The sequence below is a fragment of the Lethenteron reissneri genome, chromosome 66 (genome assembly GCF_015708825.2).
Source record: "Lethenteron reissneri isolate LAM-NWPU_2019-01 chromosome 66, ASM1570882v1, whole genome shotgun sequence".
Taxonomy (NCBI): domain Eukaryota; kingdom Metazoa; phylum Chordata; class Hyperoartia; order Petromyzontiformes; family Petromyzontidae; genus Lethenteron; species Lethenteron reissneri.
This window is the reverse complement of record NC_083844.1, coordinates 1,021,780-1,037,246: the sequence shown is the minus strand read 5'-3', so window position 1 is coordinate 1,037,246 and position 15,467 is coordinate 1,021,780. Positions and strand designations below refer to the sequence as shown.

Sequence of the window (15,467 nt, the reverse complement as noted above, 5' to 3'; positions counted from 1 at the left end):
TGTAGCCCCGCCCCCTGCCGCGTAGCCCCGCCCCCTGCCGCTGTAGCCCCGCCCCCTGCCGCTGTAGCCCCGCCCAATACACCCCGAGCGGGGGAGAGATTCCCAGGCCTGGCTCGGCTGGAGAGCCGCCGACGAGGGGGGGGAGGTAGGGAGTTGTTTTTAATGAAAAAGCTTTAAATGTAAATGTTTCTATTAAAAAACATCAGGGAATGTAACATTGTTAAATATTTACTCCCTTTCACACACACAGGGGAACTTCATCTCAGCTGAGGTAACATTATTTGAGGTAGAGGTAACTTTACCTCATATGAGATAACTTTACCTCAGGTGAGGTAACATTGCCTCAGGTGAGATAACGTTACCTCAGATAGAGGTAACTTTACTTCAGGTAGAGGTAACTTTACCTCAGGTGAGGAAACTTTACCTCAGATGAGGTAACTTTACCTCAGGTGAGGAAACTTTACCTCACCTAAGATAACATTTCCTCAGATGAGGTAACTTCACCTCAGGCGAGGTAACTTCACCTCAGGTAGAGGTAACTTTACCTCAGGGAAGGTAACTTTACCTCAGGTGAGGTAACTTTACCTCAGGGGAGGTAACTTTTCTGAGGTGAAGTAACTTCACCTCAGGTAGAGATAACATTTCTCCAGGTATGATAACTTTACCTCAGGTGAGGTAACTTTACCTTAGGCAGAGGTACAATTATCTCAGGTAAGGTAACATTGTCTCAAATGAGGTAACTTTACCTCATGCGAGGTAAGATTACCTTAGGTGAAGTAAAATGACTTCAGGTGAAGTAACTTTACCTTAGGCAGAGGTCACAGAACCCCACGTTAGTTTAATTCACCTCGGGCGAGGTATAGATTCCTGCAGTTACGAAAGCTTCAAATCAAGAAAGACCCTACAGAGTTCAATTCACACGCCCCTACAGATGTGTTTTGGTCATGTGCCTACCATTCCTCTACTCTGCACTGCTACGGTGTTTATTGTATTGTGTTTGTTGTTGTGGCGTTCTGACCACGTGCACAGCTCATCGGATTCCTCCTCCAGAATAAAAATTTAAAACTTAAAAACTCTGATGACGTCACTGCGTGGTGACGTCACGCGTCTCGCCCCCCCCACCCCTCCCTCCATTCTCACCCTCCACCCACTCCCTCCCCACCCTCAATTCCCCCCCCCCACCCTCCATCTCCCCCCCACCCTCCATCCCCCATCCTCCACTCCCCCCCATCCCCCAACCCCCACTTCCCCAACCGCCATTCCGCCCCCACCCCCACTCCCCCCTCCCCCTCCCACCCTCCATTCCCCCCTCCTCCCACTCCCCCTACCGCCACTCCCCCCCCTCCTCCCCCCCACCCCCCACTCCCCCCACCCCCCCACTCCCCCCCACCACCAATCGCCGCCATTGGCCACTGAGTGACGGTGACGTCACCACGGCGCCTGTGCCAGGCTGGGTGCACTTCGAGGCTGCCGCGTGAAGTGTCGACGGCTCGACACTGAGGTGGTGACGTCACGCGAGCGTTGTGTTTAACGATTTAACCACGTGACGATATTACGATATTAGCGTGTGTGAAAAAAAATTAAGATTGATTGGTGCGTGTTGTCGTGAGAGCGGAGATGTCGTGTTTGCGTGGTTCGTGAGGGTGGCTCGCAGATCCCTTAAAGTGCTTGAACCATTCTCCGACTCCTTCATATGTAATCTGACCGCTCAAAAAGAGCGAGTTTTATTCTTTAAAAAAACACGATATTTTCTTCCAATAGGCATCCCAATTTATTCTAAACCATGTTCCATGATTGATGCAATGTTGGAATGCTGCTCAAATACCGTTCCTAAATTAGACATAACGGGTATCTGGAATGAGCAGAGCATTCGTTTAATTGCGTGCAATTTGGGACGAGGGCAACTCGACGACGGTGTCCTTATTAATAACAAAACCCCTGTGCACGACTGTCCGAGCTCTTTGCAAGCAAGTGGGTGGCTCTGAAAAGAGCCGTTGTTGTGGTGGTAGAGGCGGCGGCGCGTTCACTTCTTTGCCTGAGAGGTCTTCTTGGGCAGCAGCACGGCCTGGATGTTGGGCAGCACACCGCCCTGGGCGATAGTCACGCCGCCCATGAGCTTGTTGAGCTCCTCGTCGTTTCGCACGGCGAGCTGCAGGTGTCGGGGGATGATCCTCGTCTTCTTGTTGTCGCGGGCGGCATTGCCAGCCAGCTCGAGGATCTCGGCAGAAAGGTACTCGAGCACGGCGGCCAGGTAGACGGGTGCTCCAGCGCCGACCCGCTGGGCGTAATTGCCCTTGCGGAGCAGCCTGTGAACGCGACCCACGGGGAACTGCAGGCCGGCGCGGGAAGAGCGGGACTTTGCCTTGGCGCGAGATTTGCCACCGGTCTTGCCGCGTCCAGACATCGTTAAGGGACCTAGGATGCAAAAAGCACTGGAGACAAAGTACGAACGATTTGTGACGTTAACACGCACCACGGGAGCGGCTTTTATAGCGGAGACGAGGATCGTAGAGCGCGCCGCTGCTGATTGGCTCCTCTCGGTCGAGTCCCGCCCTCTCCTTGAGCCACCAATGACAAGCCGGGACGCGAGGATTCGATGTTGACTTTCATTATTTGTATCCATATATGTTTTAATGCGGACACGCATCTTATGAATTAAACAATGCGATACACGTACTTAATAGCTTCAAGTTTTAAGCATGATAGAGTTAATTTATGGGCACGTGCTGGCAAGTCAAACTTATAAGCGGATTCCGCAAATATCAATGTATTATTGATTATAATCATCATTTTGAGGGACTGCATTGGTTATAAGAAATCATTGTGATAGCCTTGAGCTCGTGATTGATCGCCCACGTGCCTATACGGTGTATAGATATTTTTCTTTAACCGCCTGTTCGGGCAATGCCTAAAAATATATGTGCGTGAATAATTCAGTCTCAGTTTGCAAAATGTGAACTTCTTATCAGCTCGGGCTTGAAACAGCATAAACCAAAATCTTTGGGTTTAATCTATATATATAAAATCGTGAATGTCTGTCTGTCTGTGTGTGGATGTCGGACCGTGGGGAGCGGTAGTGTAGTGGTTAGCGCGCTGCACTATGAACCTGGCGACCCGGGTTCAATTCCCGCTCACGGCAAACACCAGTGACGATTATTTGAACCGGTCCTGGGCCTCCCCTAGGTCGACTCAGCCTCAAATGAGTACCTGGTGCGGTGTGTAAACATCGCCGCTAGGGAGACAAAGGCGGTCGGGCGTGGTGCTGGCCACCCACCCCCTCGTGTACCGTTCCGGCCTTCATAGGTGCTCGCTAATAGCACTTGCCCCTACAGTCTGTTAAGTCTATACGGGAGATCTTTTTTTGGATGTCGGACCATACGCACTTTCATTGGACGCCGGTTGCCCCTGGCAACGCCTAGCGACGCCGGTTGCCCCTGGCAACGGCTAGCGACGGGCTAGCAGTTGCGGGGTGGACGCCATCTTTAATTCCCGTTAAAAATAGGCGCACGCATTAACACGCGACTCTGAGGTAAATTCATCTAAGTTTCACGTCCTCTTTACTCCCCCCCCCCCACCACAATGTGTGCTATTACTATTATAGGGTCGGTAGATTATTAAATTATAGCGATTACACAGTATTATTGAAGCGCGGGGGGGGGGGGGGGGAAACGGCACCCGTACCCAGCGTCAGCCGGGTGGCAAAATCAGGCGAGGCGGGAGGCTCTGCACGGTGCTAGGCCTCCACACCCACCACGCGACTCTGAGGTAAAATACATTTCACCAAAATAACCCTTTTGTTGTACATTATGTAGACATGGTTTCACAACGCTTATATACAACACCAACGTGTGATGTTGAAGAATGAGCGGCGGGGTATAGAAATGAACTTGATTGTCGCTTACGCCTGACGACTCGTGAGAGCCGTGACCAGCAAACGAAGGTTTCCGGCACCCGAACTTTGAAGGACACACATGGAAGCTTTCTCACGAGTAAGTGGTGGCTCTGAAAAGAGCCTTTGTGTTGTGCTTTGAGGGCCGAGCTGGGCGTTCAAGCGCGCTCGCCACGAATGCGGCGGGCGAGCTGAATGTCCTTGGGCATGATGGTGACGCGCTTGGCGTGGATGGCGCACAGGTTGGTGTCCTCGAAGAGCGCGACAAGGTACGCTTCGCTGGCCTCCTGCAGAGCCATGACAGCGGAGCTCTGGAAGCGCAGGTCGGTCTTGAAGTCCTGCGCGATCTCCCTGACGAGGCGCTGGAAGGGCAGTTTGCGGATGAGCAGCTCGGTGGACTTCTGGTAGCGGCGGATCTCGCGCAGAGCGACGGTGCCGGGCCTGTAGCGGTGAGGCTTCTTGACGCCGCCCGTGGCCGGAGCGCTCTTTCGGGCCGCCTTGGTGGCGAGTTGCTTGCGGGGGGCCTTGCCGCCCGTGGACTTGCGAGCCGTCTGCTTGGTGCGAGCCATGGCTTGGTGAGGGCAAAGATTCTCACAGGCGGGGAGGAGAAGGCGGCTTATGTAGCCCAGAGCGCGCGCTCACTGGTCAGCGGAGTCGTGACGTGCGAAGAAGGGGCGCGTGCTGATTGGTTGGCAGCGTGCAATGATCTCGAGTCGTCAACTCTTCTTCATCAACGAAATGTTCTCACTTTGGAGCATTGCAGAATGCCGCATCACGATGCAGTAGTTCCGTTTGAGCGCGGTCGATGTCCTTTACGGATGTTATTTTCTCAAGCAAACACCTTTCCGAAAACAACTTTACAGTGCTCCGCGTGATCTAAATAAAGTGTGCAGAAACTGCGCTTCATTGGAAACAGTAATACGTAAAAAATATTCTTTGGTTCTTTCGGTAAAGTCACGTATAAAGAAAAAATAATAGCATACGACGTTTCGATTGCAACACAAGCAATCATCATCAGGTATAATGAAATAGCGACATAAAATCGAACCAGAAAAAATTATAGACTGACATATAAGCAGACAGATATCACCAATTTGTTTTTTTTATATACGTGACTTTACCGAAAGAACCAAAGAATAATTCCTGCAGTCACGAAAGCTCCAAAGTTAATACGTGAAAATGTCGGAAAGGTGATCACAGGGATAGATATCTATTCTCTTGGCATTGAGATGATCATCAATTATACTGCACGAGTCATCCATGCTAGGCGCTTACTTTTACATAGATGTACACGTGCAAAATGTTAGTTCCTGCCCGAAAATACAACCACGAATTAAATATATTGCATTGCAAGGTTTTGGCACCAAATATCCAATGTAATATCTGAATGGGCTGCAGATGAAATCAATGGACAAACAAATCCAAGAAATGCCTGCTGGTGAACATGATGTGCCATGAATATCGCTTTTATTCCCATTCCACTCAATGAGCGAACAATGTCCCCGCGTGAACCGGGGCTTTGTTGGAAGTTTCGTTTAGTACTCCTGCTAGGACTGGTACAAGCAGGTTCGGAGAGGTGGGTGGCTCTGAAAAGAGCCTTTGTAATTAATGGTGGAGTCGAGGCTTCACTTGGAGCTTGTGTACTTGGTGACGGCCTTGGTGCCCTCCGACACGGCGTGCTTGGCCAGCTCGCCGGGGAGCAGCAGTCGCACTGCGGTCTGGATCTCCCGAGAAGTGATGGTGGAGCGCTTGTTGTAGTGCGCCAGGCGGGACGCCTCGGAAGCGATGCGCTCGAAGATGTCGTTGACGAACGAGTTCATGATGCTCATTGCCTTGGACGAGATGCCGGTATCGGGGTGCACCTGCTTCATCACCTTGTAGATGTAAATGGCGTAGCTCTCCTTCCTGCGGTGGCGTCGCTTCTTGCCATCCTTGCGCGTAGCCTTGGTCACAGCCTTCTTGGAGCCCTTCTTGGGAGCAGGAACCTTGGCCGGCCCAGCGCTCTTTGATGCGGGAGGATCGGGCATGTCGACGCGTCGTAGGCAGCAGCTTCAGGTCAGAACAGACGGGAAGCGAATGTGGATGTCGCTCGCGCGTTGAGCTCCTTTTATAGGAGGCGAGATGCAAATCAGAGGATCGTAGTGCGCGGCGCTGCTGAGTGGCTCTTTTAGTACCGTCCCTCTCCATCAGCCTCCAATGAGAAACGCGGACGCGATGTTGACTTTAATATCGATTTTACTGCAAAAAGGACTTGAGAATATAACACAATGTAATGTCCAAACATGTGTATTAGTGAATTGCAGCCATGGCATTGCCTTTGCTTTAAAAAGGATGACTAGAAAACCCAATTCAGTATATTGTGTTTTGAGCGTGGGTTTTTTTGTTTCTTACGAGGGATTGTTTCACCACTCGTCTAATACGGCGCACGGGCGTTTTATGAACGCAATTTGGAAAAATACAAGCGCTCGGTGGAGAAAAATAACTTCGCTGTTGTGCTGTACAGGTGGAGATTAGCATTCCGGCACGCTCCGTCAATTAGGACGAGGGTGCTGTAAGATTGTGGCGCCAAATGCTTGACGTAATATCGGAATCGGCTGCAGCTGGAAATAATTCACGCAAAAATACCAGAAATGGGTTCTGTATTAAGGCGTTCAAGAATTACGCCTTGTTAAATGTGACGTGTCGTGAATATCATGATTTATTTCATTCATTCATGTGGAAGCAGATGAAGATTCGCCAACTCAACAAGCGAACGTCCAGCACGCTCACAACAACCCAGGACATGTGCTCCATTCAGAGCGTGTTTGGCAACACTGGCGCAAGCAGTTTCGAAGAGGTGGGTGGCTCTGAAAAGAGCCTTTGGGTTGGCTTAGTGTGCGAGAGATGGGCGCTCAGCCTCCGAAGCCGTAGAGAGTGCGGCCCTGGCGCTTGAGGGCGTAGACCACGTCCATGGCGGTGACGGTCTTGCGCTTGGCGTGCTCCGTGTAGGTGACGGCGTCGCGGATGACGTTCTCAAGGAAGACCTTCAGGACGCCGCGGGTCTCCTCGTAGATGAGGCCCGAGATGCGCTTCACACCGCCGCGGCGAGCGAGGCGGCGGATGGCGGGCTTGGTGATGCCCTGGATGTTGTCGCGCAGCACCTTGCGATGGCGTTTTGCGCCTCCCTTGCCGAGCCCCTTACCGCCTTTACCGCGTCCAGACATTGCGACTACTTGTGACAAAGCTCCTCGCGAGAGACTGCGCGCTCAGCTTGCAGCAGCAGCCGCCTTTATACCCGAAGCGTGGCGACGTCACCGACCACCCCTGCCCTCCGCGATGGCTCCGCCTTAAACCTTCCACCTTTAACCTCTGCGACGAAGAAAACCCTCCACCGTCGTCAATAACACTTCCTTGACATGTATAATATGCGACGTTTTGGGCAATGGCCCTTCTTCGAAGCACTCTGGAATGATATTGGCACACCCGCAGCGAACGCCAGAGGAACGCCATCTGTTGCAAGATTGCACGTGGAGTGAATAATACAATAGTTGAGTGAACGTCACCAACTAGTTCTCCCAAAGTAAGAAAGATATTGCAAACAATGCGATATTTACGTATATAAATTAATTTTAATAGAGAAGTTTAGATGGTGCACCGCAATGTGTTTATCACGCCTGCCTTTGGGCTCGATTACTCCCGTAACGTTCATACTTACATGCATCTAGTTAATACATCATCACGAAGATCACTTCTTTAATGTACGTTACTTATGTAATATACGACAATGCTCACGATATAAATTATAATTCTAAACAAGTGAACAACCAACATTTGGGAGACATTGTTCGGTCAGGGCAAGATATGATGATTGTCGGTTTTCAAAAGTGTTACTGATGAACACTATTTAAAACGCACTCGAATTTTTTGCAAGACAAGATGCTTCAACAGACTACTCATATTTAATTCCAACAAAATATTTTCTATTTAAGTTTTGCCTCGCGCGCTCGCGATTCCTCCTCTCGCGCTATGGTGAGGACTGCGCGCCATGTCAATCGTCCCTTGTCACCGAACTTTTAACTGGACGTTTTAATCGAACTTTGAAATGAATAAATTTATGGATTTTCAGATGGACAACAAACTGAAGAAAATTACTCAAAATTAACCGACATTAAATAGAAAGTTTAACATTTTACGTGGCAAGAGGTGAGTAGGTCACGCACTGCAGAAGGGTCGCGCGCTTTGAACAAGATCGAGGCACGGTGCACAATCATCACCACTCAAATTCAACTCAAGTGACTCCGCAGTCGAATGTTTAAAGAAAATAGATAATCTTACGTTTAATGCATTGACAGAGTTGATATTCTAGGAGCGCAGGATGGTTCATGCGATGAGTTGTTTTTACTGCAATAAGTAACACGTATTTACTGCACTAAGTAACACGAATGAGTAATCATTGGAAAAATGTTATTAACCATGTAAAAAATATTTAACTACACATATTTGTACCATCTTATTTGACAGGCAATATTATACTTTACCGAGTGTTAACATCCCCAGCGTTTACCAGTACTTTTATGCTTACTATTGTGGGGGTCGCTAGCCCCCGAGATCCCTCCCGCCTGCATCCCCTATTCGTTTACGTTACCCCACCTCCCTATTACCCGCTACGGTTTCGCCGGCATTCGAACGCGACACCCCTACTATTTACAGCCTCGCGCCGCGCTCCCACGCTGCGAGCATACGTGCGCACATCATCGTCAATCAAACGCCGTGCTCGCAGTATAGCCCTGTGCGGCACGTTACTGTGGTGCCACAGCGACGGGGCCGCTCTGCCGAGCCAGGGAGCCGCCCGGCTTCCCCCACCGCACTGCCCCCAATCACCCGCCCCACATAAGCACACACCCGCACGCATCCCCCCCCCCCCCCCCCCCATAGAGCTGGAAGGGAAGGTTACCCGATCGACCGGTTTTTATCCGAGAGACCCTTATCGGGATTAATTCTCACGGTTTCCGGCGATCAGGGAATTGGATGACCTCCCCCGTGCTACGGGGTACCGCGGCGCTGCTGCCGGCCTTAATATGGTATGGTCGCGGCGTGGGGCATTCGGCCACCGCGGTTGAGGCGCATTTCCCCCCACACACACCCCCACGAGTCGACGGGGCAAGCAGGGGAGGCACGGGACAGCATGAATAGCGGGGTCACAGGGGCTGTTGCGCATAGTCATGGAGGGTTGGGATAATTGCGCTTGAGCGCGCAAGCCCCATTGTTAGGAAGGGTAAGGGAGTAATTAGGATTTACGCCTTGCACGCAGCACACTGATTAGCATATCAACAGCGCCTGGGGACTGCCGTGCGCGGGCTTGGGGTGCACGAGCCCATTGTTCAGCGCAGCATCCCCTTTGGAGGTAGGGAGGATAAATAGAGGAGCGCAGAGGGGAAATCGCTCTCTTACTCCAGCGCCAGGCGACCAGACGCAGCTCGAGCCAGCGACCCGAACGTCCGTGCGACGCACCGAGGCACGCGGTTAACACAAGGATCAGCGGACCGCCGTGGACACTTAACAGTGAGTAAGAAGGGGAATTAGAATCATAGCCGATAAATAGGGAATAGGTGCAGGTTTAGTGGAATAGGCCAGCCTCGTCGACTCACTGATTCAACATCAATTCGCAGGTGGCATATAATAAATCATTAATAGCGAAGCGTGGTCTCGCGTGATCTTGTCGTGCAGTGTGAGCGTGTGGGGGCGCTGTGTGCACAGTGGTTCGCCACGTGAGTGAGCGCTGCGCGGAGCTGAGCGCGCGGGTTGCGTGTGGGGACGCGTGTGGTACTGTGTGTGCGTAAGCTCGCGGCGTGCGTAATCGGCGTACCCCAGGTGCGCGATTGTAACGTGAGCGGCCAGCGCGGCGCAGAGAAGCGCAAGAGTGAGTGCCGTACAGAGCTGTGTGTGTGGGTGTGCGCGTACGTAATTAACCATGCCTGCTACTGTAGGGGCCGCTGGCCCCCGGGGTCCCTCTCGCCTGCATCCCCTATTCCGTTTAGGTTACCCCACCTCCCTATTACCCGCTACGGTTTCGCCGGCATTCGAACGCGACGCCCCCACTGTTACAGTCTCGCGCCGCGCTCCCACGCTGCGAGCATACACGCGCACAGCATCATCAATCAAACGCCACACTCCCCCTCTTTACACCGCTACGTACAGCTCTCGTATACTGCGAGCGTGTGCCCGCCTATAGCCCTGTGCGGCACGTTACCAATGCGCATCCGTATCCGACACGTAACGAACGTATGAGCACTCCCACACACACGCCGCTCCGCGCACTCCAACTCCACTCACGTTATGATCGCGCACCTGTATCGCACCCGGGGTGGACGCACGCACACACACGCAGCTCCCCACGCGACACTCTGCACGACAAGATCACGCGAGACCACGCTTCGCTATTAATGATTTATTATATGCTACCTGCGAATTGATGTCAAATCAGTGAGTCGACGAGGCTGGCCTACGCTGATACCTCTATACCTATTCCCGATTTATCTGCTACGATACCCTACTTTACCTCCCCACTCACTGTTTGGTGCCCGCGGAGGTTCGCTGCTCTCTGCGCTAACAGCGTACCTCGATGCGTCGCACGGACGTCCGGGTCGCTGGCTGGAACTCCTGCTGGTCCGCTGGCCTGGAGAGAAGGGGCGATTTCCCCTCTCCGCTCCTCTATTTATCCTCCCTACCTCAAAGGGGATGCTGCGCTGAACAATGGGCTCGTGCACCCCAAGCCCGTGCACGGCGGTTCCCCGGGCGCTGTTGATATGCTAATCAGTGAGCGACGTTGGCGGCGTACATCCTAATTACTCCCTTACCCTTCCTACCAATGGGGCCTGCGCGCTCCAGCGCAATTATCCCAACCCCCCATGACTATGCGCAACAGCCCCTGTGACCCCGCTATTCATGCTGTCCCGTGCCTCCCCTGCTTGCCCCGTCGACCCGTGGGAGTGTGTGTGGGGGGAAAATGCGCCTCAACCGCGGTGGCCGAATGCCCCACGCCGCGACCACACCATATTAAGGCCGGCCGCGGCGCCGCGGTGCCACGTAGCACGGGGGGGTCATCCAATTCCCTGATCGCCGGAAACCGTGAGAATTAATCCCGATAAGGGTCTCTCGGATAAAACCGGTCGATCAGGTGACCTTCCCTTCCAGCTCTATGGGGGGGGGAAATGCGTGCGGGTGTGTGCTTATGTGGGGCGGGTGATGGGGGGCAGTGCGGTGGGGGAAGCCGGGCGGCTCCCTGGTTCGGCAGAGCGGCCCCGTCGTTGTGGCACCACATAGCCCCCCGGGGTGCCAGTCCCCGTCCCGGGTTGACTGGAGCACCTCGCCTGGGTTGCCCCCACGAGGTATCGCCGTGGGGTCCGCGGGATTCGCCCGGCCCTTGTGGCTGGCCTCGGGGGTGGCGGCTCCGTCTCCTGGGGCTCCGGCGGTGGTCTCCTCCTCCATTCCAACGGCTCCCCTCGGCCTCTGGCACCTGCGGGCTGGGGAACAAACTCAGAGGCGGTGGGGTTTAAGGGTCGCCGTCCTCGTCGCCCCCGGCCCCGCCCGGGGGCCCCTCGGAGCCCGGGGCTCCGTGGGGCCCATGTACTGCGCGAGGCCCCCGGGCACGGGGGGTGGGGGGACCCCGGGGTTTCGGGGTACTTGGACGGCGGGGCTCCCCCCCTTGGGGGCTGCTCGCCACGGCTTCAGTCGGCGGATGTTGACCACCATCTCCCGGCCCCTCTCTCCTCCCTGAATCAGCACCGTCCATGGTGAGATCTGCCGTCTCACAATCCAGGGTCCTCGCCAGTAGGTGGTCAGCTTCCCCACCTGTCCGGCACCGACGCGGGGAGTGTACAGCCACACCTCGGAGCCCGCAGTGTAGAAGGGGGGCTCCATACGGGGTCGGGCGCCCTGCTCTTGCCGCTGGTGCGCGGCCTCTCCGTGCGGGTAGGCTCGGCCCCTGGCCCCTCGCAGGGTCTCCAGCAAGTGCTCCACGGGGTGGCTCCCTTCCTCCCGTTGCGGCGGAGGAACACCGAACAGCAGATCTGCGGGCAGGCGAGACTCGCGACCAAACATCATTAGGAACGGGGTCTGTCCTGTAGAGGTGTGAACGGCGGTGGTGTAGGCGAACAGGGCATAGGGAAGGTGTTCGTCCCAGTCCTGTTGATTCGCGGCCGCCATGCGTTTAAGCTTCCCGGCCAGAGTCTGGTTCATCCTCTCTACCATCCCGTTCGCCTGGGGGTGATACGCCGTGGTTCGGTCCTTCTGGATCCCGAACTCTCGGCACAGCGCCTGAAATAGTTCGGCCTCGAATTCACTACCCTGGTCGGTAATGACTCGTTCGGGGATCCCGCACTTAAGTACGTAGTTTTCCACGAAGGCCCGGGCCACTACGAGGGCTGTTTTATCCGGGATAGCCACCGCCACGGGGTAGCGGGTGAAGTATTCCACCGCTACGAGAATATATCGGTTGCCCCGGTGGGATCGTGGAAAGGGCCCCTGCAGGTCGATTCCGACCAACTGATTCGTCCGACTGACTCGGAACGGCCTCAGGGGTACCTGGTACCTCGCCGGCTTTTGCCCACACTGCTGACAGGCCCGGCAGCCCTGCACCCAGGCGGCCACATCTTGTGCCAATTTGGGCCAGAGATACTGGCGACGCAGGGTCTCTCGAGTGCGTCGTTCCCCATCGTGGCCCCCGAGTGGGTGGTCATGCACCAGCCGTAGCAGCTGGGGTCGCACCTGGGCAGGAACACAGATGCACCCCGGCTGGCCGGCCTCGGTTAACTCCCGTACTACTCCGTTCCGCACACACAACCGGGCATACAAACCGCTCCAGGGTCCTGGTAGGGCGCTCTTTTCCTCCCGCAGTGCCGCCTCCACTGCCGCCAGATCCGGATCTCGCTGCTGGGTCTGTCTCAGCTGCTCGTCGTTTAGGCCCGGGAAGGCGCAGCCGACGTCCTCCTGGATCCGTCCGATCGGGTCCCGAGCCGCGGGTCCCGCGCTTGCCGGGCGGTCGACGGGATCCTCAGTGCCACCTGCGAGGGTTTCTGTGGCGCACACTGCACTCTCTCTCGCTGGGGGGGGGTCAGTGGCCGCGGCCTCTCGGGGGTCCGTTGCCCGCCGGCAGCGTCCCCCCGTGAAACACGGGCAGGCCTCCTCCGCCCTCGTCTCGGCGTACACCGTGGGTCGCCTCGACAAGGCGTCCGCGTTTGCATGCGTCCGGCCAGCCCGATACTCGATTTGCAGGTTGTACTCCTGCAACTGCGCCAACCACCGGGCCATCTGCCCCCGCGGCTCCTTGAATGTAAGAAGAAACTGCAGAGCATAATGGTCAGTGCGTACACGACATCTCCTGCCGTACAAATACGGCCGGAACTGTTTGCATGCGAAAATCACGGCGTACAACTCTTGGCGGGTCACGCAATAGTTCAGCTCGGCCCCACTCAAGGTCCGGCTGGCGTACGCGATGACTCGTTCCGTCCCATCCTGTACCTGTGACAACACCGCGCCCAGCCCGCTGCTGCTGGCGTCGGTGTCCAAAATAAAATCGGTGGTAAAATCGGGGAAAGCGAGGGTGGGGGCGTGGGTGAGGTGGTCTTTGAGAGTGGTGAAGGCCGTCTGGCAGGCCCCCGTCCACTGGTAGGGGTGCTTAGGGGAGGTGAGTTGGGTGAGGGGGCGTGCAATCTCGCTGAATCCCTTTACAAATCGACGATAATAGGTGGCGAGCCCCAAAAATGATCTGATCTCCGTCAGATTCCTTGGCCGTGGCCACTCCACTACGGCGCGTACCTTCTCCGGATCGGTGCGCACGCCTGCCTCGCTGACGCGATGCCCGAGGTACCCCACCTCGCGTTGTGCGATGTAACACTTACGTGGCTTGAGCTTGAGATGAGCCGCTCGCAGTCGCTGGAACACCTCTCGAAGCCTGGACCAATGCTCAGACAAAGATCTACTGAACACTATCACATCGTCCAAGTAAATCAGGCACTGTTCCCACTGCAAGCCCCGCATCACCAACTCCATCAACCGCTGGAACGTCGCGGGCGCGTTAGTGAGTCCGAACGGCAACACGCGAAACTCAAACAGGCCCATCGGGGTGGTGAATGCTGTTTTTGGCCGATCCTCCTCCGTCATCTCCACCTGCCAGTAACCGGACGCCAGATCGAGGGTGGAAAAATACCGCGCTCCTGCGAGACTGTCGAAGGTGTCGTCGATGCGAGGTATGGGGAAGGCATCGCCGAGCGTGACTGCGTTTAGTTTACGGTAATCGACGCAGAACCGGGTTGACCCATCCTTTTTCGTTACTAGTACCACCGGGGCTGACCAGGGGCTCGCCGAGGGCTGAATTATGTTATCGCGAAGCATGTCCCCAACTGCCTCTTTGATTTGGGCGCGTTCGGGTTGCGCCCACTCGGTACGCAGGGAGTTTGATGGGTCGGCCTGCACCGGTGTCAATTTGATGCTTAACAAGGTCGGTCCGACCCACGTCCGAGTCGTGTTCGCTGAACACGTCGGCATACTCCCGCAGTAACTCGCGCAGCCGATCGGCCTCTCCCTTAGGTAAGTCCGCCCCATGGTACATGTAACGCGTCGAGCAGGGGAACGACCTCGGCTCGGGGAGTCGGGCCCGACTCGCCAGGCCAGGTCCTGCTCACCCTCAGGACGACCGGGGTCCTCAGCCCAGAGTGCGAACACCGAGTCGTTAGAGTGGCGTGCGTGCAGGGGGTGTACTGTGGCTATCGGGGTGCGCCGTCGCAGTATCGCGGGGGTATTGTGGGGGGTTTAAACATCCGCATAAACAATCGGTCCCCATCTGCGTTTACCAACGTGGCGGATCCCACAACCCCATACCGTTTTGCCAACTCCGGGTGAGGAGTTAGCATTACCTCCCCTGATGGTCGGAGCGCGGGGTCGGTGGGGGATGTTGCCACCGGCACCAGCATCTCGGTGAGCGGGCCGATGGTGACTGCCGTCGCCAGGATAGCGACCACAGGTGCAAAGCGGCGGCGCGTTGGTTCTCGTCCCAGGAACGGTATCCGCTCGCCGTTGCTCTCCATGGTGGCGCATCGCTGGCGGGGTTGCACGTTGAGTCCCAACCGTTCTAGGAGGTCGGTGCCTGCGATACACTCGTGACACAACGCACTCGACACGTAGAACTCCTGCGTGCACACCCGGCTGCCTATGCGGACCTCTAGGGTGGCTTTCCCCAGCAGCCCCATTCCGGCTCCGCTCGCAGTGTGCAGCGCGCGGTCCGGGGCCTGCAGGTGACGCACGTCGACCCCGATCGCGCTGCAGTGCGCTGCGCTCACGAGCGAGGCCACCGCCCCCGTGTCCAGCAGGATTCGGGTACGCACTCCGTTAACCTCCCCTTCCACCAGCGACGTGGCCCCCGTGATCCCCGCCACCAGCTCCCGTAGCCAGTCGCCAGGAGTCACCGTTTCTGTGGGCGTTGTTGCTGGAACCTGTGTGGAGATCACTCGCTCGCCATTATTCTCATTATCGTCTATCTGTATCGGGACCGCGTCGATGCACCCCTAGTTGGTCCGCTCTCTAGGGGGCGTTGGAGTTTAAC

At 55.6% G+C, this 15,467-nt stretch overlaps 4 protein-coding genes across 4 annotated transcripts; all 4 read right to left on the bottom strand.

Moving 5' to 3' along the window:
* Window positions 1-1,891: 1,891 nt before the first annotated feature.
* LOC133359777 (histone H2A-like) lies at window positions 1,892-4,027 on the bottom strand. Its single transcript, XM_061578307.1, has 2 exons — window positions 3,903-4,027; window positions 1,892-2,432 (listed from the first exon to the last, which is right to left on the bottom strand). The coding sequence occupies exons 1-2, from the start codon at window positions 3,971-3,973 to the stop codon at window positions 2,024-2,026; spliced, it is 480 nt and encodes a 159-aa protein (XP_061434291.1). The 5' UTR covers window positions 3,974-4,027; the 3' UTR covers window positions 1,892-2,023.
* Window positions 4,028-4,047: 20 nt separating this feature from the next.
* On the bottom strand, window positions 4,048-5,203 carry LOC133359789 (histone H3). Its single transcript, XM_061578319.1, has one exon. It carries the CDS (start codon window positions 4,456-4,458, stop codon window positions 4,048-4,050), a length of 411 nt encoding a protein of 136 aa, XP_061434303.1. The 5' UTR covers window positions 4,459-5,203.
* Window positions 5,204-5,383: 180 nt separating this feature from the next.
* On the bottom strand, window positions 5,384-6,597 carry LOC133359804 (histone H2B type 3-B-like). Its single transcript, XM_061578336.1, has one exon. It carries the CDS (start codon window positions 5,914-5,916, stop codon window positions 5,515-5,517), a length of 402 nt encoding a protein of 133 aa, XP_061434320.1. The 5' UTR covers window positions 5,917-6,597; the 3' UTR covers window positions 5,384-5,514.
* A 131-nt stretch (window positions 6,598-6,728) lies between these two features.
* Window positions 6,729-7,577, bottom strand: LOC133359814 (histone H4). Its single transcript, XM_061578350.1, has one exon. It carries the CDS (start codon window positions 7,090-7,092, stop codon window positions 6,781-6,783), a length of 312 nt encoding a protein of 103 aa, XP_061434334.1. The 5' UTR covers window positions 7,093-7,577; the 3' UTR covers window positions 6,729-6,780.
* Between the last annotated feature and the right edge of the window lie 7,890 nt (window positions 7,578-15,467).

Bases quoted from the DNA above. Each gene is read 5' to 3' on its own strand.
- LOC133359777 (XM_061578307.1), bottom strand. From the start codon at position 3,973: ATGTGTGTCCTTCAAAGTTCGGGTGCCGGAAACCTTCGTTTGCTGGTC. The intron at 2,433-3,902 runs GTAAGCGACAAT...CTTTGTCTCCAG, and splicing joins GCTCTCACGAGTCGTCAGGC to TGCTTTTTGCATCCTAGGTC.
- LOC133359789 (XM_061578319.1), bottom strand. From the start codon at position 4,458: ATGGCTCGCACCAAGCAGACGGCTCGCAAGTCCACGGGCGGCAAGGCC.
- LOC133359804 (XM_061578336.1), bottom strand. From the start codon at position 5,916: ATGCCCGATCCTCCCGCATCAAAGAGCGCTGGGCCGGCCAAGGTTCCT.
- LOC133359814 (XM_061578350.1), bottom strand. From the start codon at position 7,092: ATGTCTGGACGCGGTAAAGGCGGTAAGGGGCTCGGCAAGGGAGGCGCA.